The sequence below is a fragment of the Stenella coeruleoalba genome, assembly GCF_951394435.1.
Source record: "Stenella coeruleoalba genome assembly, chromosome: 3".
Classification (NCBI taxonomy): Eukaryota; Metazoa; Chordata; class Mammalia; order Artiodactyla; family Delphinidae; genus Stenella; species Stenella coeruleoalba.
Window position 1 is genome coordinate 111,259,201 of NC_137148.1, and position 22,308 is coordinate 111,281,508.

Sequence of the window (22,308 nt, forward strand, 5' to 3'; positions counted from 1 at the left end):
CTTTCTAATCCTATTCAAAGAATAAAAGGGAGGGGAAAAACTCAGTATGTGCTTATCACCGCCACTTCACTTCAAATGCCATTTTTGTCCTTGGGTGAATGTACGTAACACTAAGCCATGATCCAGCAACAGTTTTCTATTTGGTTTAACTAGTATCATTTAAAGAGCATAATACAGGATAATGCTTTAACAGCTATATCTTATCTGAGACAAATTTAACTTTAAGATCACGTGACAAGTAATGTACAAATATTCGTTAAGAACTTACCACTCTGTCAATCATCTTACAGTGTCCACATTACATAGCAATATTTATAACCAGAAACTGCAGTGACTGATAAGTAGATACATTATTTAGTTTGTTAACCTCTACCTGAAAACATGCTTTTTTCATTAAAAAACAAAACCCGAAAAACATAAATCTCGATTTATATGGTTTTACAATCAGGTCTTACTGAAGCAGCAGAGACTTCATTTCCTTTCTTGCAGACAATATGCAGGAAGAAGAACCCACAAAGAGCATGCTGGCAATCTGACATATTGTACTATCTGGACTACAAATAAGTCCTGAAATTCATTTGAAGAATGTCAAGGAGTTACGAAGAGAGATTATGTAGTGGCCTTGATTTTTATTTTTCTTTACCTAGAATTCTACAAATTCTAAAATTTATCAATTGATGTATCTTTTAAATAAACAGCACCAGTCTTGCCCATTGATACAATTAAAATTTGACTTTCTCAGTTCTTAGTTCACAAGTTTATTATGAAAAACACTGCAGTGCTCTTGTGCAGTAACATCGTCTTACAGGAGGGAGGAAAAAAAAACAGTTCTGTTCAAAACAACTCACCAGGATCTGACAGTAACAAAGAACAACATGAGGCTGAGATTTGAGAAGGGGAAAAAAACTGAGTGCAGACAAATCATACAATTAAATTAAACAGTATCCCTGAAAATAAACAAAACGATTTCAAAACTCACAAGTAGAGGGGAGGCCTTGGTACTTAATTTTAAAAATGTTCATTAAGCTCCAATGATTGTTTGCTGCTATTCTTATCTACAGTCATGCTGAGTAAAGCTATAGCTAAATGGAAGTTAAATTGTATTCACGAGGTGTTAATGTTTACATCTTATTATCTGCAGTCTCTCAGAGAAAGCAAAGTAACTACAAATAGCGCTATGCCAGAAACTGGTTTCTTGACCAACAATGTCGCTTCAGCATGCAATGAACTGGTTCATTCTAAAGTGGTCATGGCTGTTGATGACAAGAGGCTTTGTATTTTTATATGGCACATCTTTTTGGTCCGTGTGAAAACAAGTTTTTTGAATGTTAACTATTCTCTGACACTTTGTGGAGTTACTGTTGCTCTTCCCATTTCCGTTAGGTCAATATATGGTTCATGGCAATACTGTACAAGTTTAAAATTTCGTTACAGGAAGTAGTCTGGGGTACGACGAGTAACATGTGGCTCGCCTCTGCGAGGTGCTGGGTCAAACTGCAAGCTGAAAAACAAGACATATTTGTTGTTCATACTCCAAGACATCAATGTACTGACAATTAAAATCAAGAATATTAGTCTTTGACTCTACACATTTTTTAATAGTTTGTTTTTTTAAAAACTGAAGTATAATTGACTTACAGCACTGCTTTAGTTCCAAAAGTACAACAGTGTTTTGAAATTTCTATACATTTCTATACATTAATTCTATACAATTAATTCTATACATTTCTATACATTAATTATATGATCTAGATAAGTCTAGTTACCGCCTGTCACCATACAGTTATTACTATATTCCCCATGTTGTACATTTCATCCCCGTGCAGATTTTTACACATTTTCCCCCCATCCAATAACTTAATGTATTAAGAGAACCCTAATCATGCATTTAATAAGCGTCTTCTGGCTGCACGCCTCCTCAAAGAACCAAGGCAACTTCAGCTAGAGGATATGCTTCTGTATATCTGTAGTTCCTTGTAAGACCATTTGAAAGAAGGATTCTACTAAATAAATAAAGTTTAAAGAGCCTAAGGTACTGTTATCTATTATCTCATCCTCAGGATATATTTTATTAACTCTACAATAAAAACATGGATTTAAAAGTTAAATCCCTAATAATTCATATTAGGATCTAGGTTTCTGTTGATGTGTTTCAAAGGAAACTTAAAAAAATCCAGTTGGAATCTGGATTTAGCATAAGCTCTTGAACTGTTCAACTTCACATTAAAACTAATATATTCAAGTAATGGTAACCAATGACTCAAGTGTATATACTTACAAAGAGTATTTTAGAGTATCATCAAGTTCCATGATTGCAGCTTGGTTACCGCAACGATAACAATAGTTTGGAGCACTGAAAATCGTTACTACATTTCGGTCATGGCACCAGTTATATCCCTACAAGGAAAAGAACAGAAAATAATCCCCTATTTTACTCCCTTATTTACACAACTAAATGTGACTTCTCTCAAGAGGGGAAAAAAATATCTCCCCTTCTGCCCAAAAGGCTTTTTAAAAAGTATTGCTTTGTTTCTGGATGATTCAATAATTTTCTGTTCTCCACACAACTTTTTTTTTTTCTTTTTGCTGTGCCGTGCAGCTTGTGGGATCTCAGATCTCAGTTCCCCGACCAGGGAATGAACCCAGGCCATGGCAGTGAAAGCACCGAATCCTAACCACTAGACCACCAGGGAACTCCTTCTGCCCAACTTAAAAAAGAACCAAACGTATTTATTTTTTCCCAAAAGTATAAAAGTTGTCTACTATAAAAAGAAAATCCCTAAAAAAAATCACCGATCAGAAAAGGATAAGCTACTTCTTATATACCTGACTTTCAGTAAATAACAGCATTTCTTCAGCCTCTCTTATTGCAGTAGCCCTAAACATGATACAAGAATGAGTATATGGCCATTCCTTGTAGAGGCAGACACATACTCCTGGAGACCAGAACCTTATTAATTCTGTCCTCAGTCAGTACAGGTATTACCTGTACTGCCCAAGGTATAAAGGAGAGGCGCCTCTAGGAACTCCAGCCTCATTGTCTCAAAGCCCATCTGAACGCATGAGTTACTTTTCAAGTATTAATCACAAATTTCTTTCCCTATCTCTAGCAAAGTCAGACTTTATTGATAATCACAATACAGCTGTATTAATATTAATCTAAATAGGACCCTAATTTTATAAGTATGCTAATCAATGTCCTATGCTAAGAATTTAGCCCATTTCCCTTTAGCTTCTTCTTTCAAATCACCTGTAATCCTATCATCCAAAGGACCACTTAAACATTTTGGTGTATTTCTTCCCAAACTCTCTTCCATACATACACATGTTAAATACATGAAATAAAACTGAGACCATAAAATATTATTTTTCACTCTCCCCCATCTTACTTTCCCAGCCTTAAACCCCAAGCACTACTCAGTCATTAAGAATTCTCTGAAAACATTTTACCTATGAATTTCATTTGGATCAAAAGTTTGAGATTTTAATTCTAGTGTGCATCTACTGAAAAGGCTCAGGCTATAATGGCAAATTCATCAGAAGAATACATGGCATGTTCTCACTATATCATATAATTTAAAATTTCCTAAGATCTTCCTTCATTAAGTTTACTTAAAAATCAAATCAAAGAACAGAACATACCTCCATCACCAGCTGATGAGCTCTAGACACCAACGTGAGGCCATTGGCATGATTAAATGTCTCAGAAATATCTTGCCCAAAGGTGTAACCAGCTCCTCGAGGAGATATACCCCAACCTCCACGGTCATCTGGATCTGACCATAGCAAGTCACACATTGGACCCTAAAAAGCAAGTTATATTTTAGATTGCCTTTTGCAAAATTGGTTAATATGTGATCTGAGTAATTCACCAGAAGCAGCACCTACTACGTCACTTTTTGAATGGTGTTTGCTGAAAATGGTAAAAGGTTTTACAGATAGAGTCAAATAAATAAACTACTTCCAGGTGTCTTTAAGAGGCAGAGCCTACATCAATGAGTCCCAATAGCAACAAGCCCTAACTAATTAATCTGCCTAGTGTATGCTAATTTCAATGTTAGGCAGTAGAGTTTAGTAACTAAGGCAGAAGCTCTTAAGACAACCAACACCTAGGTCCTAAACCCAGTCCCAGAGCTGTTGTGATCTTGGTAGGTTTCTTAACCTTAGCTTCTTAAGAATGGGGTCAACAACAGTGCTCATACCACATGATCATTTTTGAGAATTAAACAAGAAAATACATACAATGAACTAAGTTACAATTAAATATTTCCTCTAAAAAGTTTTTTGAAAAGATTTTATTACCAAAAATAAGGTCAATACCTCATGGGGAACTTCTTGTAGGCGATCAAGTGCTCTGATGTGATCCAGTGTATCTATGGATGGTGAGAGGCCACCATGTAGACAGAAGATCTGAAAAGAGTGGTTTACAACATTACCCTCATTTAAAATAAACTACAAACATTGTGGACTAAGCTGCAGGCTGTAGCCCACATCACTTGGCCCTGTTGGTGTTTCTGTGTTCTGCCAGAACCAGGCTTGTTTCTGCAGATCTTTCTTTCTTGCCTCCCACTCTAAACTATGGAATACACTCCCTTTCTTCCTGATAAACCATCCCTACTGCACCCAAACCCCAATCAGCTCTTCTAAGAAAACATTTCTCTGACCTTACCCTCCATCATAGACAATTATCTTCCTTCTCACAGAATTTTCTTGCAGTTTCTTCTGTGCACTGCTGCTCTACTGGGACCAGTAAATAGCTAATTACATCTCCCCGACATGTCCAGAAACAGCCCAAAAGGATGGACGGGCTACATCTTCCAACCCCCTGTGGTCCCAACATATAGTTCAGTGCCCCTGACAAAGACTGCACTTCATAGAAGAATCCCAAAGGGATGTGAGGATGGAAAAACAAGTTACTGGCACCTAAATGTAAGAAAGCAGATTCTTGAAAATAATCACCAATGTAAGTTTCAAGAAGACCTACATACCTGCCCATCCACCAAGGCAGTGAGAGGAAGATAGTCAAAAAGATCTGTAAAATATTTCCAAACATTTGCATTTCCATACTTCCGTAAACACTCATCATAGAAACCATATACTTGTGTGATCTGTCTGCTCTCATGATTTCCTCGAAGAATGGTGATGCGTTCACGGTAACGAACCTGAAACAACAAATGTGAAATCATGAATGGCTGGCTCCTTCAAAAACCAAATAAAAATCCAGCAAACATTCTACAGGGAAACAGAATTCCAACTTTGCTGGAAAAAACATCCCACACCCCTACATCACACAAAAGTGAAATCACACCTACAGATCATTTATCCCATGGGGTATCTGCCAACCCCATTTCAACTAAAATCAAACTCTCACTACCACTAACTTTATCCCACGCATAGTCACCAGCTGCAAAACTCCATCCATGAGTTTTTTTTATTACATTATACAACCACCATTGCAATCCAGTTTTAGAACCGTTCCATTAACCCAAAAAGATCCCTCGTGCCTGTCTGCAATCACTCCCGACTCCCACTCTCAGCAACTAACGATACTTTGTCTCTTGAGATTTGCTTTCTCTAGAAATTTCATATAAATGGAATCAATACAATATGTAGTTTTTTTGTGTGTCTGGCTTCTTTCACTTAGCGGAATATTTTTTAGACTCATCTGTGAATGGATCAGTGGTTTGTCTCATTTTACTGCTCTGCACAGTATTCCATTGTATGGCTATACCATATATAGCCATATTTTGGTTTTTTATTCACCAGTAGACTGAACATTTGGATTGTCTGCAGTTTTGGGCTATTATGAATAATGTTCTTATGATCATACCACATATAAGAAGTTTCTGTACGCATATATGCTTTCATTTTTCTCGGAGAGATTCCTAAGTTTCTAATCTCTCCAACAAACTCACTAACATACGGTATTACTAGCCTTATTGATGAAAGCCATTCTAATGGGCCTGATTCTGACTTTAATTTGCATTTCCCTGATGACTAAGGTTTGAGCATCTTTTCATGTGCTTAATGACCATTCATATATCTTCTTGTGTGAAACATCTATTCAAATATTTTGTCCACTTAAAACTTATAGGTTTTAAAAATATATATATGAATACAAGTACTTTTTTCTTAGTGATGTCTTTTGAAGAACAAAAAATCAATTTTTATGAAGTCCAATTTATCAGTTTTTTAATGGCTTGTGTTTTTGGTATCGTATCTAAGACATCTTTGCCAAACCCAAGGTTACAAAGATTTTCTATGTTTTATTTTAGAAGTTTCACAGTTTTAGCACTCATATTTAGATCTATGACTGACGTTGATCCATTTGTAAGGTATGAGGTAGCTAAGTTCATTGTTTGCATATGGATGCCCAACTGTTCCAGCACTATTTGCTTAAGTTTCCTTTCCCCTGTATTAAGTCTGCTAGGGCTACCATACGAGGTACCACAGAATGGAAGGCTTAAAGAACAGAAATTTATTTCCTCACAGTTCTAGAGGCTAGAAGTCCAAGATCAAGATCAAGGTGTCAGCAGGGTTGGTTCCTTCTGAAGGCCTCTCTTCTTTGGCTAGATAACGGCCATCTTCTCCATGTGTCTTCTCATCTTCCCTCTGTATGTGTCCTAATCTCTTCTTATAAGGACACCAGTCATATTGGATTAGGGGTCACCTGTATGACCTCATTTTACCTTAATTACCTCTTTAAAGGCCCTACCTCCAATACAGTCACATTCTGAGGTACTGGGAGTTAGGACTGCAACATATGAATTTGGGGAAGGGGTGGTGGTGGCACAATTCAGCGCATAACACAAACATGAACTCTTAAAGGTAGCATATTTATTCCTCCTCTGAGCACTGGGATTCATCCTGGGCTTTAAGTGCAGGTTAGCGTGCAAGGCTACTTTCATGGCATCTAGAGTCACTGCAGAAACTTTCCATCATTTAATTCAACTCCTTCAATTTACAGATGCAGAACATAATGACCTCCAAAAATGTTTTGTAGCACTTTACATGATTCAGACCTGTAGCTTCATGAACACTTACACTTTGTTAATTGCCTAAACTTCAGCTCTTGCCAAAACCACATCTCACTGCTTCTCCAGTACTAGAAGACGCTGGCAGCCATCTTACCATTCTACATATTCTTTAAAATAAAATCATCTCCCCAAAAGTAAAGTCAAATAATTTCTTTTAAGGGAGAAAGGTCATCTCAAAAAAGCTTTTTACCATTTTGTGTTTCACCTTCAGACCTCTGTATATTTCCCAAAGCTACAACTGGTATAAAACAACATGCTTTCTTTAATTATCATTTCTATTGTTCTAGATTATGTCATGTTTAATGGCTGCAAACTATTCCATTGAGGTAAGCCATAATTTAGAAATTCACTTACCATTAGATATTTATATCAATTCTTTCTGACATTTAAGATGCTACAATTTATGTTTTCATGTAAGTAAAGCTCTTTTCCTCTTAAACTTCTTCCTCTGTACAATTTTAATTATATGATTACTGTGTCAACGGATATAAATATGCCAATATTTGAAATATTTTGCTCCTTTAAAATATTTCAAAAATACCTAGAAAGGTAATTATATTACCTCTCATATCCCAAACTACTGAACTAAAATTTCTATTTAATCAGCCTTCTAGCATTTTTAAATCATGAGGCATTTTCTTCCTTAGAAAATAACCTTCTTGTTTTTATTCTGTACCATTCCCTCATTCAGAATGAAGATAGATCTATGATTTATTAAGTCCCAAACCTGAATATCTAAATTCCTAAATGTGGGGATTTATTCTAAAAGCTAACACGCAGATGGAGAAAACCACAAATCACTGGGTAAAAAAGGACATTCAAGAGGACTGCCATACCCAGTTCAAAATGCTCAAACATAAAATTGAAATTACCTTAAGAGCTACAAGCAGAGTAACTGTTTCAACTGAGTAATATCCTCTGTCAACATAATCTCCCATAAACAAGTAATTTGTATCTGGTGATTTGCCACCAATTCTAAACAGTTCCATGAGATCATGAAATTGCCCATGCACATCTCCACAGACAGTGACTGGACATCGAACTTCTTGCACATTGGATTCTTTTGTCAGAATTTCTTTAGCCTACAGATAGAGAAAAATAAACCAAGACATTTCACATTAAAAAACATTAACAAAGATATGTTTACTTACACATAAGATATGTTTAAGTTACCCTTAATATAGCTTTAAAGGGCAGACTCAGCATAAGATGAAACTGCAGACAATTACGATCCCATTAAAATAAGGGGGCAAGACATGCCTGGAACCTATCCACCAGCTATCTCACCTCTGATACCTAGAAAAAAAAAATGTATCAAGATACATAGTCCCATTCCTCTCATCAGTATCATGAGTTTTAGATCTATCAGTTGCCATCTAAGTGCTAAAGAGATCATGATTAGCAGCCATATACAATCAATGAAAATGGACCAAGACACTCAGGTACCTAGTTCCTGAGCTTTAGAGTTCTAACTACGATGCACTCTAGGATTCCAGGCTACGAGGAGAGGTTTCTTAGTCCTACTTTAAAAAAAAGACTTTTGGAAGACATTAAAATTTTGTCTGTATTTTGGGTTTTTTATCCTCTTTATATCAAAACATAAACTTCTTATTTTACAACTGTGACTATTCAATATACATGGTTTTTATGCTGCTTTCAGAAAACCGTTTGGCATCCTATGCATTCCCCCATGTAACCACAAATTCAAACATCACTTTTAAGAGCAACATAATATTCCACTCAGTAGAAACTCTTTTATTCATTTCAACACACATTTATTGATCATTTATTGTATGCCAAAAACTGTGAAGAGAACTGGGAGATAATCATTCATTTGCTCAACCATGAGTGATACTCTGTGCCAGGCCCTGTGCTAGCCCCTGGAGGTATAGTGAACAAGATAAAGATAGATCATTCCCACACCAGGGCTGGGGAGGGGGTATAGGGGAACGACCACAAACAAGTAATCAAGTAACAAAGTACAGACTGTATTAAGTGCCATGGAAGAAAGGGAGAGAGTAACTGGTGGAGGCCACTTTTTAAGATATCACAACAAACAAGACAGCCCATAAACACACACAGTGGAGCAGGAGAGGCAGACAATAAATAAAAGATCATTACAAAAGAAAGGGCCAAGTGCTAAGACATGCTAGAGTAAGCAGCAGTGTTCCGGGCTCACAAAAACTGAGAGCTATGAAAACTGCCTGAGGTGCAAATAATGGGCGGGAGGTACAGAAATAGGATGGGAATAGGAAACTGGAGGACATCAAACAGCGGCAGATGCAATCATGCGTATAAAGTCCAAGGAGTTAAGCAGAAAAGGTTAACATGGCTAAAGCATAGCACGCAAGAGTAGAGAAGAGAGCAGACTGGGGTGGGGTCAGGTTGACAAACTACCCTGGTTTTTAGCACCGATAGTCCTGCTTCCCAGGAAACGCCTCAGTTGTACCCAGGCAAACCATGATGACAGTTGGTCACCCAGCTAGGAAATGTAGGAGGAGAATGGAGCATGGATATGGACTGAAAACAAGTCTAATCAAAGTAGTATTAAAACAAAGATCCACTGGCAGAAAATTTGATTAGTGAATTAAGGATTTCAGAGGTAGGGCTGTGGATATGGATATCTGAGGTGTAGTAGAGCTTAAAGGCCACCCAACAGTATTCAGGGACCAACCCACAGACAAGTCTTGCCTAGTCTCCTTCCAAAACATCTCAATCCATATGCTTCTATCTTTTTTGCCAATATCCTGGTCCAAGACACCATCAACTAACCTGGATTACTGTGCTAGCCTCCACAAAAAACTCCCTGTTTCTAGTCTTCCTGCCTCCAATTTAATTTCCATGCAACAATCAAAGTGACAGTTTAAAAAATTATCACCAGATTCATTTTATCCACCACTGTCTACACAGCACCTCGCTAGAACAATGCCCCACGCGCTTAATATATATTTTGAGGGAATCAAGAACTTAAACTGAGACAGGTCATCTTTAGGGAGAGCCATGGATGTCTGCCAGGACAACAGCATAAGTACAAACCTGGAAAGTGGTACCAAGTTCTCTGGAGAATGAAGAAATAGCAGGTAATAACTGTAAGGAAAAATGTCCAGGTATCTAGGTAGAGGACAGAAGCCTGAAAAACACAGGGAATTTTATCCTCAAATAGAAGGATGCAGAACCCATCCACCTGGGAGGGCTACTAGAGAAGGTACAAGACTTCCTCAGGGAGAGTCAGTTAAGCCAAGAAGGTAGAAGTAATTTGTTCTGAGAATGGGTTTAAAGTGTTTTACTTCATATACCCAATCAACATTTATTGAGCATCTTCTATTTGGGATCAGCAGTATGGAATGGTGTCCCAGAATGTACAGTGGGAGGCTGGGTCAAGGGAAAGCAACACACTGCAATATGCAGGTGAAAATATCATAAGAGAATTGTTGCTAATGAGCCATTGCTCATTACATTTTGAGTGACAACCAAGGATGTCAAGGACTGGTTTTAAGGTAGTGGTATGCAACCTTAGCGGCACATTAAAAAATGACCTGGGAAGCTCTTTAAAAATATCCAGATGCCCAAACTACTCCTCTCCCAATTAAGTCAGAATCTTTGTCTGTGGGATCCAAGCGTCAATAATTTTTTTAAGTCTCCCCTCCCTACCCTACACTAGTGCTTTCTTAGGTGCTGCCAAGTTTAAGAACCACTATTTTCAAGTCTCCAAACATTTTGGGAAGCCTATTTCAGGACATTTACCAACCATTGACATCACAAAGTTAGTTATTAATTTCATCTAACATTTTTAAATTTAGAAAAAATTTCCACTGTGTTTCAAAAAGAGATATTTCTTAAGAAATACATATAATCCATCTCTCTACAGTAATTCCAACTTCCCAATTTATTATTACTAAAAAGTGGAAGTTCACTAGGCATATTCCATTACTAAACCTGTTTGGAATTAATACCAGGACTGATGTTTTCAGCACCTAGTGCATACTAATGAAAACAGCTATGAATGAAATGATAGGTCCTACTTAAAAGAAATTTGCAGGACTCCCCTGGTGGCTCAGTGGTTAAGAATCCACCTGTCAATACAGGGGACACGGGTTCGAGCTCTGGTCCAGGAAGATCCCACATGCCGTGGAGCAACTAAGCCCGTGCTCCACAACAAGAGAAGCCCCCGCAATGAGAAGTCCACGCACCGCAACCAAGAGTAGCCCCTGCTCGCCACAACTAGAGAGAGCCCGCACGTAGCAACAAAGACCCAACACAGCCAAAAGTAAAAATAAAATAAATAAGTTTATTAAAAAAAATTTTTTTTAAAAAACGTACTTTTGGGGGTTTTGTCTCAACTTATCAGCTCTCAGATGATCACTACACAAAATACACTAGTCCCAGAACACCACAACAAAGAAGACTGTAGACGTCCTTATTAAAGATTATTCTAGTCAGGAAAACTAATCATAGCATAGCTTCTCTCAGACATCTCTTTTTCTATCACAGGAGTCAGGCCTTATAAATCCCAGAAGCACCTAATAGAACCCCCCTCTATGGGTCACCCAATGGGACCTCTAATGAGTCACCTTTAGTGCCTCCAGGCCTTCACCAACCATCAGTTTCAAAAACAGCTATACAACTTCAAATCTCTGGTTTAATACTCAAAGTAAATGGTACAACCAGACTCTCAAGGTAACTTAGTTAATATTAGAGACTAAAAAATTTTTAATAACTACCTTTTCACTCTCTGGTATTCTGACTCCCATAATTTAAAGCCTCATGTCACCTGAACCATGCAGAGAAGCAAAAGTAACACACACACCTCAAACTTTTGTTTCCCCTAAAACATTTTTCAGGGACTTCAAATGTCTCAGCTAATATAATTCATATTTGAAAAAAGAATTAAGATCAAGTTTTAAGAAAGTGTAACTAGCACCATACTGATTTATTTATTGGAACCCTACTGAAATTCAGTCAAATGATACAGACTGAAATGAATGAATTCAAGGGAAGAACCTTCCTAGAACAAGGTTAAAACTGGAACAAGCAATTCCATTAATGAGAGTTTATCACAAGTAACTGTGGAAAGTTAAAAATTTTTACACCTTCCTGAAATTTAAAAATTTAGATTCACCCAAAGACCAGCAACCTTCAGATCATTAATTTATTATAAACATCCTCTCAGCATTCTGAGTTCGGAGTCAGAAATCTCACTCTATTTTCAACCTCCTATAAAAACATCACGTAATAAGGCCAATGACCTGTAGACTTAAGTAAGTCTTAGATATGGACCATACCTAACCACCATAATAACATGAAATTACAAACAAATCAGATTTAAAACAGACCAAAAGACCAACAGATCATCCAATCCAAGATTTTTCAAGGAAGACAAGTAAAAGAAAAAAACATGAACCAACAGATTTACCAACCACTTATATGTATCTATTAATTTCCTTAAGGATATACAACATTGATATCATTCCTACATAACTTACACAGTAGAAAAAGCCACGCAATGCATTTTTAATTATTAAAAGAAAAACAAAACGTATTTATGCATTTTTATTAAATCAAGGAACAATTTTAAAATACAAAATGATTACAAGGTAAAAATTCTTTGTGTAAAATGACTGGAAAACAATAAAGTCTTAACAGATTGTTTATTTCAGCGGTGAGACTGTAAGAATGCTTTCTCAATTCTGCCACACCAGCAAAAACTATTCTTATTTCTTTGTATTCCCTTACAGTTTACAACTGGTCAACATCTCATTCTGTGTCCTAAATTTTCATATTCACTGACCCAATTTCCTACAGCATTACAGTGATCATTGTAAACCACTATATAATATGCTCCTGAACAGATCTACACACGTATTACTGTTTATTTGAATTATTTTCTTTCAGGAAAATTTCAATTGTGGGCTTACAGAGCAAAACAATATTAACAATTTTTGTTCCCTATGTACCACTGGACCTATGCCTAACTTGTGCAGTAATAAATGTAAGACTGTATCCATTCTCAGTTATTTCAGATATAAAGTGTTATCTTCTAATTTAACTGGAACTTTTAATTTCAGGGTTTGAACTTTTTATTCCATGTTTATACAGTAACAGTTATTTCTCCTCTTGTACAACGTGTCCACACACATTCTTTGAGTATTCATAGGGAGCCAAATGTTCTTAGATATTTTTCTATTAAAAATCTGATTACTAATTATAATGTTCATTAGAACTCTAGTTAAGTAAATTTAACATTTCATACTCTAATCCCAGTTGAATACATCTTCTACCAATAGAGCCATAAAGACATAAGAGAAGAGAAACAAAAAACAAAAAAAGCAATAATTAATCTTTGAATTTTACTTCTCGGTTCAAGTAAAAACTGAAGACATTTGAAAACTTTTTTAAAAAGCAAAATAATTGGGACTTCCCTGGCAGTCCAGGAGTTAAGACTCCGTGCTTCCACTTCAGGGGGGACAGGTTCGATCCCTGGTCAGGGAACTAAGATCCCACATGCCGCATGGCACAGCCAAAAAATATAAAATACCTGTAGGGTCAAGCAACCATGACACACATCCTGATCAGGCATGGAAAATAAAAAGCAAAATAATTAAATTTGCAAGCAAGAATCAAGCTTTTCAATATCCTAAGAGAATTTCATTTTGCTTCATACTGCTTTTATGAATCAATGGTAGGTTTCTTTGATTTTCATAAATGTGGAAAAAAATTTTAAGGTTCATGATAAATTAGTGTATGTGGCTAGATTTTTATTTTGGTGTGATACATAGGGTAGGACATATTACTAGCCCTGGAAGCAAATGAATCTTTAGTTAATTGTCTTCAACTATCAAATCTTTCTTCATACCACTTGTCTTTCATTAATTATACTGATCAGATGCCTCTAATATTTTATGAAATATTTGTCTTCTTTGATTAAAATCTGTATGATTATAATACTTTCAAAGTATCATAACCCTCCACATAATGTTCTGCAAACAAGTATCTACTATTTGGTTTAGGGCCTAATGGAAAGAAAAGGTCAGGGATGAGGGATAATTCTAAATTTATATTAAGAGAAAATATGTAAGGTGATGTTTTCCCATCTGTTTCTGTAAAACAACCATCTTCACCTCTGACCAAAATGAATGACTGCTTTCTTTAAAGCTGTGTGTCTCACATGCAACAGACTGGCCTCCATCTTTACCAACGAACATACCCATGTGCATGAATTAAACAGTCTCAATCATTCCTGCATAGGGAAAAAATGTTAATCTACTGAACTGAGAAATGTTGCTATATACACAGTTGTTTAAAAATTTTCACCATTACAATCCATGTTGAATGAGATTCAACCACTCTGGGTCTCAGTCTCCTCCCTCATCTGTGAAAGGTGACTTGGCCTAGAGGATCTTTGAGGTTTTTTTCATTACTAAAATTCTACACATCCTAAAGCACTTCACTTCTTAAGCCTTTTTAATGAAAATCAAAGCCACTCAACAGAGATAGCAGGCATTACTGCTAGTTTACAGATGATGGGTACCAGAGAAAGACAATTAACTTGATCACCACTAGCACAAAAATTCTAAAATCTTTCCTATCTGGAGTTTACTACAAGTTCAACCTCCTGACTAATCCAAAACCCTGCTACTAGAGCAAAACAACTAACAGATCCCTACAATTATACTATTTAGACAAAGCTCAACAAATAGTGAAAATAGTACATATAAAGGAAGCATAATAAATTTTGCTTGAATGGACTTCCCTGGTGGCGCAGTGATTAAGAACCTGCCTGCCAAGGCAGGGGACATGGGGTCAAGCCCTGGTCTGGGAAGATCCCACATGCCACAGAGCAACTAAGCCCATGTGCCACAACTACCGAGCCTGTGCTCTAGAGCCCGCGAGCCACAACTACTGAAGCCCATGTGCCTAGAGCCCATGCTCCACAACAAGAGAAGCCACCGCAATGAGAAGCCCGTGACCCGCAACGAGAAGCCCGCACACCGCAACGAAGAGTAGCCCCTGCTCGCCGCAACTAGAGAAAGCCCGTGCGCAGCAACGAAGACCCAACACAGCCAAAGAGAAATAAATAAAAAATAAATTTAGGGCTTCCTTGGTGGCACAGTGGTTGAGAGTCCACCTGCCGATGCAGGGGAAACGGGTTCGTGCCCCGGTCCGGGAAGATCCCACATGCCGCGGAGCGGCTGGGCCCGTGAGCCATGGCCGCTGAGCCTGCGCGTCCAGAGCCTGTGCTCCGCAATGGGAGAGGCCACAACAGTGAGAAGCCCGCGTACTGCAAAAATAAATAAATTTATATATATAAAAAATTTTTGGTTGAATGTATTCCAAAAACAAATGCACACTGTCACAGTTAATAATAATACTGACACTCCATAACCTGTGTGTGAACTACACTTTGCATGACTATCTAGGTAATGTTTGTCTTCCAGGTGCACTCTAGAACAAAGGTTCTCAACCTTCTTTCAGGCCCCTCAACAACAGAAAGGTAAAAATTCCCATTGGTGGTAGTAACTAAATGACTAAGGCAGAGGTGGGGAGAGGGTGTGCCGGAGTGACTGGCCAGCTGGTCATGTACAGTTTAGAAAACACCCAGATGCAGATACATACGTCTCTGTCACTGCTTTGTCTATCCATTCCAAACCACAATACCAATATATCAGTGGCAATAGCAACCTTGTATTGTGAAGAAATTAAGCTGTTAATCCCAGACTGCTCTTCACAGTTTTTTCAGACCCCACCCCCACCCCCAGCCATTTACTGGCAACCAGACCTCTCTCTGTCAGTCTCTTCTACAACTTCTGCTCCAGAAGCTGAAAGAAAACCTATTTTAAACAACAAACAAAATCTTTCCCCTTCCCAGTTCTAGTCCATTTCAGATCTCACTTGTGTAGGAGAGGGCAGGTTGAGGGTTTTTTCAGAAAAGGATGGTAATGTGAAATGGGTAAGGAAAAAGGTGAAAATAAGAGAAACAGGTCAAAGTATAAAGAAAATGGTAAGGGGTGGGGGGTGGTTCTATGCCTCACATAACTTTTCCTACCTCTCCTCAGCGCCCTCAAAAAAGACCCCTCTCTGGGACTTCTCTGGTGGCGCAGTGGTTAAGAATTCACCTGCCACTGCAGGGGACACAAGTTCGAGCCCTGGTCTGGGAAGATCCCACATGCCGCGGAGTAACTAAGCCTGTGAGTGCGCCACAACTACTGAAGCCCGCGCGTCCAAAGCCCATGCTCTGCAACAAGAGAAGCCACCACAATGAGAAGCCCGCGCACCACAACAAAGAGTAGCCCCCACTCGCCGCAACTAGAGAAAGCCCACGTGTAGCAGCAAAGGCCCAACGGAGCCAAAAATAAATAAATAAATTTACAAAAACAAAGAAACAAAAAACACCAACCCTCTCTACCATGCGTCAACCCAAACCCAATGTCTCCTGGTTTTCCTAGCTTATCTCCTCCAAACTAAACAAGCAATACTCCACAGGTAACTGACAAACCTGACTTACAATGAGATAGGGAAAAAAAGAACACCAAACTACTGTTAACTCAAATGCTGTCCCAGTGCCCATCATTCTTTCTATAGCATGAGTTTCACCTTAGTCCTACTGCCCATATTTGCAGACACAGAACTCTTGGCTCTCATAGAGAAAACAAAGGCAGAATGGGACAGGGGGTGGGGGGAACTTGTGTGTCTGAAGAGAAGAACTGTTCACCTTTTTGGTGTTTCCTCATTAAGTCAACTCAAAACCAACTGCACTACCGCTTCATGCCTGGGAGATCACAGAATACACACAGGCAAACAGCCTTGACTGTGGAAGCTATGAGGATAAAAAGAAAGGCATTTTAACAAGCTTAATGAAAAATTTAAATATCAGTTACATTTTATTAAGAGTATTTTAGAGCTTGGTCTCTGGATCATGATTTACACTATCTGAGAATACATAGAAAATTATCTGGGGTTTTCATCTCACTAATCTTATCTGCGAGGCAAATGCAGTTAGCCACGTCCAAATTGAAAAATAATTACTGCTTCCTCCTCCAGGAGAGAGTGGGACAACAGTATGTGACATGAATAGGAAGCTTTAAAGAACAAAAATTATGCTTTCTTTTACAGAGCTGTTAATTCTACAATTCAGTCTGGCCCCAATTCATCTGTGTCTTCATTATTAACACTACCTCAGAAAAGAGAAGGGGGCTGTGAAGCAAGACTAAAACATTGGGCTTACAAACCATAAACCTAGGCAATCTCAATTTAACCCCTGTAGTCAAGTCACTTTATCTTTCTGAGCTGTGGTTTCCATCTCTAACTGAGGATAACTGTCTCATAAACCTGTTAAGAGAACTGTGTATGTGAAAGTATGATGACAACAATATTCTGTATCATGCTCCCCCCACAACTGCTTGTTCTCAATATTCAAATTACCTTTATGGAAATAAGCCAAACCACCTTTTAAATTAAACACACATACAGACCCACAAAAATATATTACCCATTTCATATAGGAATTTAACCTTGGCCAAGTACTTGCAGGTCATCCAACTAGCAGGAAGACTCATGCTGCATTTTATTTATAGTGCTTGTACAGCAATGGAAAACAGCATACCTAGGCAAAGAACTCCTTTGGAAAAAAAACCTGGCTATCAAACAACATTCTCCACAAGTTTGGTAAGACAAGAAAGCACAAAGCCAAAAATCATACCTAAATGAAACCACTGCTGAACATAACAAAAGACTGTTTACTATAGTTAAAGCAAAAGCAAGCTGATACTATTTACTTCTTCCAATAGGTAGATGGAAACATACCAGTCCAGTTATACAGGTGTAGTAAATGACTACAGACCTGTGACTATACGCAAAACTGCTTCACTCACAGCAAATTTTTAAACAACCAACAAATTATGATCCCCAAAATGACAAGGTATATCGCACACACAACAACCCTGTCTTTGATATAGACTTTCATCACATCTTGGGGGGAAAAAAGCTTAACTAATTAATAACATAAAAACCATATTCACCCTTGTCTATAAACACACTTTCCTTCTTATAATCAAAAAATAATCAACTATTATCAAATAGCTATCTCCACCAAGTATCATTTCTTTAAAAGGAACAAAAGAAAGAAAAAAAACCTATTATACTAATGAGAACTTTTGCTTCACTAAAAAGATTTGTACAAAAGATGTTTCAAGTCATGCACCCTATCTTATCCCATAAACCTAAAGAGCTGCCTTCAAATTAACTTAGTCTGGAAGGTTAATAATGCTCCAAAAGTTGGAATACTTACAAGTTAAAAAGTTTGAAGGTTGTGTGATAGCCCCCCAAAAGGATTCATGTTTTAGAAATCTAGCTTCAAATATTTTCTCCCTTTTTTTGGCTCTAAGAATTAAAATCTTGACACAGTAGATGAGCAAGGGAGATTTAAGCATAAATTGATTAACCTCACTACATCTCAGTTTTACAAACAGGTGGCAAACAACGACCATTTACCAGATGGATCAAGCTTCAGCCACCCCACTGTAACTCCAGTATTATCTTCTATTGTCTCCAACACAAACCCTCTACTTCTGTGTTCCATCTACTACTGACTTCCAACTAGATTCAAGCTCCTTGAGAATAAGCATGATTATTTTTCATTGCTTTTCATTCATCTCATAAAAGTAAGCAATCTTGGATATCCAGTAAGCATTCAATATTTAAACAGAGTACTAATTTAAAATGGAACTGTATAATCTAAGATTAGAAGGAAACTTGGAACATCTATTTTAATTTTAGTTTATAGACAGGAAAATGTGGACCAAGTGAAGTGGTTGCCTCAAGGTCAATCACAATTAGTTAGTGGCAGAAAGAGGACTAGTGTCCCGTTCTAACTCACAGTCCAGTGGTCTTCCAATTACATCACTGCTCTCTTGCAATGTTTTCTACACAAATGACTAGTCATCTAGCCAACTACTGACTCAAAATCTTATACAGAGTAAAAACTCAACCTTAAAAGTCATTAAAATCATCACTTATAGTACCTAGAAACTAAGACATAACACTATACATTAAATAATTTTTAAAGCCTATTTCTAAACCTTTAAAACAAATATTATCCTCATTTGATGGAAGCAAATTAAGGATCAAGAAGCAACAAAAGACTACAATGCTACCACTAAAATTCAGCTCCAAGAGATTATGTGCCACCTCATCAACTAATAGGAGAGTTTTGTCGAAGCATGGGATAAATAAATCTGAGTTAGACTCACTTAAATTGCAATTATTCACAGAATAGTTTCTGAAAATGCCGGTTTTAGGGGCATATACATCAAACTCATGAACATAATTTTCACATCAAGCCACAAACAAGTCAGCATAATTGCTTTCTAATAACTCTTCACTAATACAAAATGCTAATATGATATTCCACAATTCTGTGGAACTAAAAAGAAATGCTGCAAAGTTAATTTTGAAAAGGTAAATTGAAACATTCATGGTGGAGCTCATCATTTTGTCTACTTAGGAAACTGAATTATAAGACAAACCCAACAGGCTATCTGTTTCCCCAACTCCTTGGAAAAAACAAATCAGAAATAGGTAATTTAAAACGGCCTTACTAAAATAGACTACAACATTCCATTTTCAACACCTGTGAGATAAATTATTTAAACACTAAGCACAATATCTGGGATACTGTAAAACCTCAATCGACAGCTATTCTTATCATTACTACCACTATTTAAAGTCACAAATATACAAACAACTTTTCCAAGGAAAAGCCAGGATACAAAATTTGCTCTTACAGTTTGTTGCTCGTTTTAAAAAGAAATGGCAAAATGCCAAGTACGTTAGACTTAGAGAAGCGTTTCACACTACACAATTTGAGTCGGCATATAAATCATAAACCGACACTTGATTTCCAATCCCAAAGCTCCTTATGTAGTATGACTCACCAAATTCTCCATTCTTCCAACTATGAAAAATAAGTTATACTCCTCCCTATGACTACCACCATGACATTCGTAGAAACTAGGTTAGATATTGATTTTAACATTCTTTAAAAACACGCTTCAAATAAGTCTCTGGAAAAGATATCTCGGTGAATTTAACACAAACCACCCAAGATAGTGCTAAAGCTGTGTGACCTTTAGAGAGGTCCTAGATCTGGTCTACAAGGGCCGTTCGGGGAGCTTCTGGACAGCTTTGGACCTAAGAATTAGGTCTGAGTACAAGTAAAAAGCCTCTTACTCACCTGAGTCCCAGGCCCCACTCCCAGGCCATAGAACTCAAGTCCTCTTACCCACATCTCAAAACCGTCCCCAACCCTGACCCACAGGGTCTCCGCTCCCCACAGCCACCTCGCCCCGCGCCAAGACCGCGAAGCTCTGAAGCCCCGGAGTTGGGGCAACGGCGCCATTTTAGGCGGCGGTGGTAACGACAACCAATCCCTGCGCGGGAGGCAGAGGGCGCCGGGTCGCCCGGGAGCCGCCGCCGGGCCGCGCCGGGCGCCGGTCTGGGAGGCTCGGGGGGCCGGGGCCTCCGCCATGTTGCACCCTCCCCATGGCCGCCTTCTTCTTTGCGGGCTCGGCCCGCCGCGGCTTCCGCATCCGAGGTGCAGCTCACCTTCTCGCAGAGGCTCTTGACCTGGGACTCGGAGAGCTGCTTGCACTCGTTCAGCTGCTCGACCCACTGGTCCAGCTCCTTGGTGAACACCTTCTCGTCCATGATGCCACCCGCCCGAAACGGCTGCCGCTCCGCGCTCCTCCCGCGCCGCCGCCCGCACACGGGCCACACACACACGCCGCCGCCGGTTCCCGGGGTACTTGTGCGGATACTGGCGGTTGCTCGGCACTAGCGCTGGCCCGCTGGCTCGCCCCTCCGTACTCGGCCACCGGCCGCGGCCGTCCTCCGCTCACTCTAGCCCCAAAGCTCTGCTCTCTGTAATGGCGGCCGCCGGCGTGGTGACGTCACGCCCGGCGTCAGGAGGCGGCGGGGTAGATGGGCCGGGACCAGAGCTGCGCAACTGCAGCGCCAGCCCGGATCAGCCGCCAGACTGGAGTGCTAGGGACCGAGGCGCAGGCGCAACGTAGCAGGCTGGTAACAGACACCTTAGCCTTCAGGGCGTTGTCCTCCAGAAGGGAGAGGCCGAGGGGGAAGGGAAGACCGAGACCGAGCAGGGGCCAGGCTTGCAGCTGGGAAGTAGGCTAATCCCAGAGCAGTACGTCCTGCGCAGCCGAGGCGCGGACGTGGCGCAGGCGCAGTCGGGGTGGGAGGGTGGCTCCTTGCTGCTGGAGACTTTTTCTCTAAGGCGATACGCTTCGGCTCTTCACGTGGCGACTGAAATCAAATCACGGAAATTAGAAATGCGACCCCATGCCTCCTCTGTGATACAACACTGGAATTGCGTGGGATTCCTGCATCTTGGGGGCAAGAACGGGCGCCGAGTGGTAGCCTGGTTGGAGTGGCCACCTTCGCCTCCGGGCGCGGCCGGCACCTTGTAATTAGGTCACTCGTAGGCGGAGGAGGGTGTACCTGTCGGGGGAGGGCCGCGCAGTTCACCTGACTCGCCCGGCACACACCTGTCCCCAGGCCTAGATGTCTCTTCCGGCGCGATGGCTGGGGCCTCGTAGCTCTCCTGGCTTCCGCACGCCCTGCGCAGCCTCACCCCTTGTACCCAAGGTGTGCGCCTTCCTCCTACTCCGGTTCCTCCTGGGGAGAAACGCTTTCCTCCCCCAACCCCTGCCCACTCGGGCCTACTTTCTCAAGGGAAGGCCGCAAGGAGATAGATGCACCCGTCCTGCCCGGGACCCGGTCGTGTTAGAAGCGGCAGTGGTCCGCGCTTTAAATAAAGCTCGGATACCCTAGGATCGGACCTCTGTCTGGCTGTGAATCTCTTTGAGATTTGTGAACTGTTTTCACATTTCGTCGTCCTTCCCTTCACAGAAATATTTGGCTCCGTAGAGTGCCAACTATGTGCTAGATCCACGACTAGGAGACAGAAGGGTCATCCAAACAGACACGGTACCCTTCCCTGGTGGAGCTTGTATTCTCCCAACGGTACTTCCTAGGATGGTCTGCGGATATGTAGGCAGAAGAGCGATTATGATGTCCACAGGACCTGAGAGATAGAAGCTTTACAAAAGACATTAAACCTTAAAGGGCAAGGCAAGAGGTGAACCTGGTCCCTGTCTTCTAGACTCCTTACCCGCAATAGCAGCCAACCCAACTACTCAGTAGTGTGCTGGAGGAGAGCTCTCACTCTGCAGCCTTGACCACATCATCCTGACCAACAGGC

At 39.7% G+C, this 22,308-nt stretch overlaps 1 protein-coding gene across 1 annotated transcript; it reads right to left on the minus strand.

Annotated features, from left to right (window-relative positions):
- Positions 1-121: 121 nt before the first annotated feature.
- On the minus strand, positions 122-21,844 carry PPP2CA (protein phosphatase 2 catalytic subunit alpha). Its single transcript, XM_079918808.1, has 7 exons — positions 20,637-21,844; positions 7,910-8,119; positions 4,989-5,162; positions 4,321-4,410; positions 3,643-3,804; positions 2,279-2,397; positions 122-1,501 (listed from the first exon to the last, which is right to left on the minus strand). Exons 1-7 carry the CDS (start codon positions 20,736-20,738, stop codon positions 1,429-1,431), a joined length of 930 nt encoding a protein of 309 aa, XP_079774934.1. The 5' UTR covers positions 20,739-21,844; the 3' UTR covers positions 122-1,428.
- Positions 21,845-22,308: the final 464 nt, after the last annotated feature.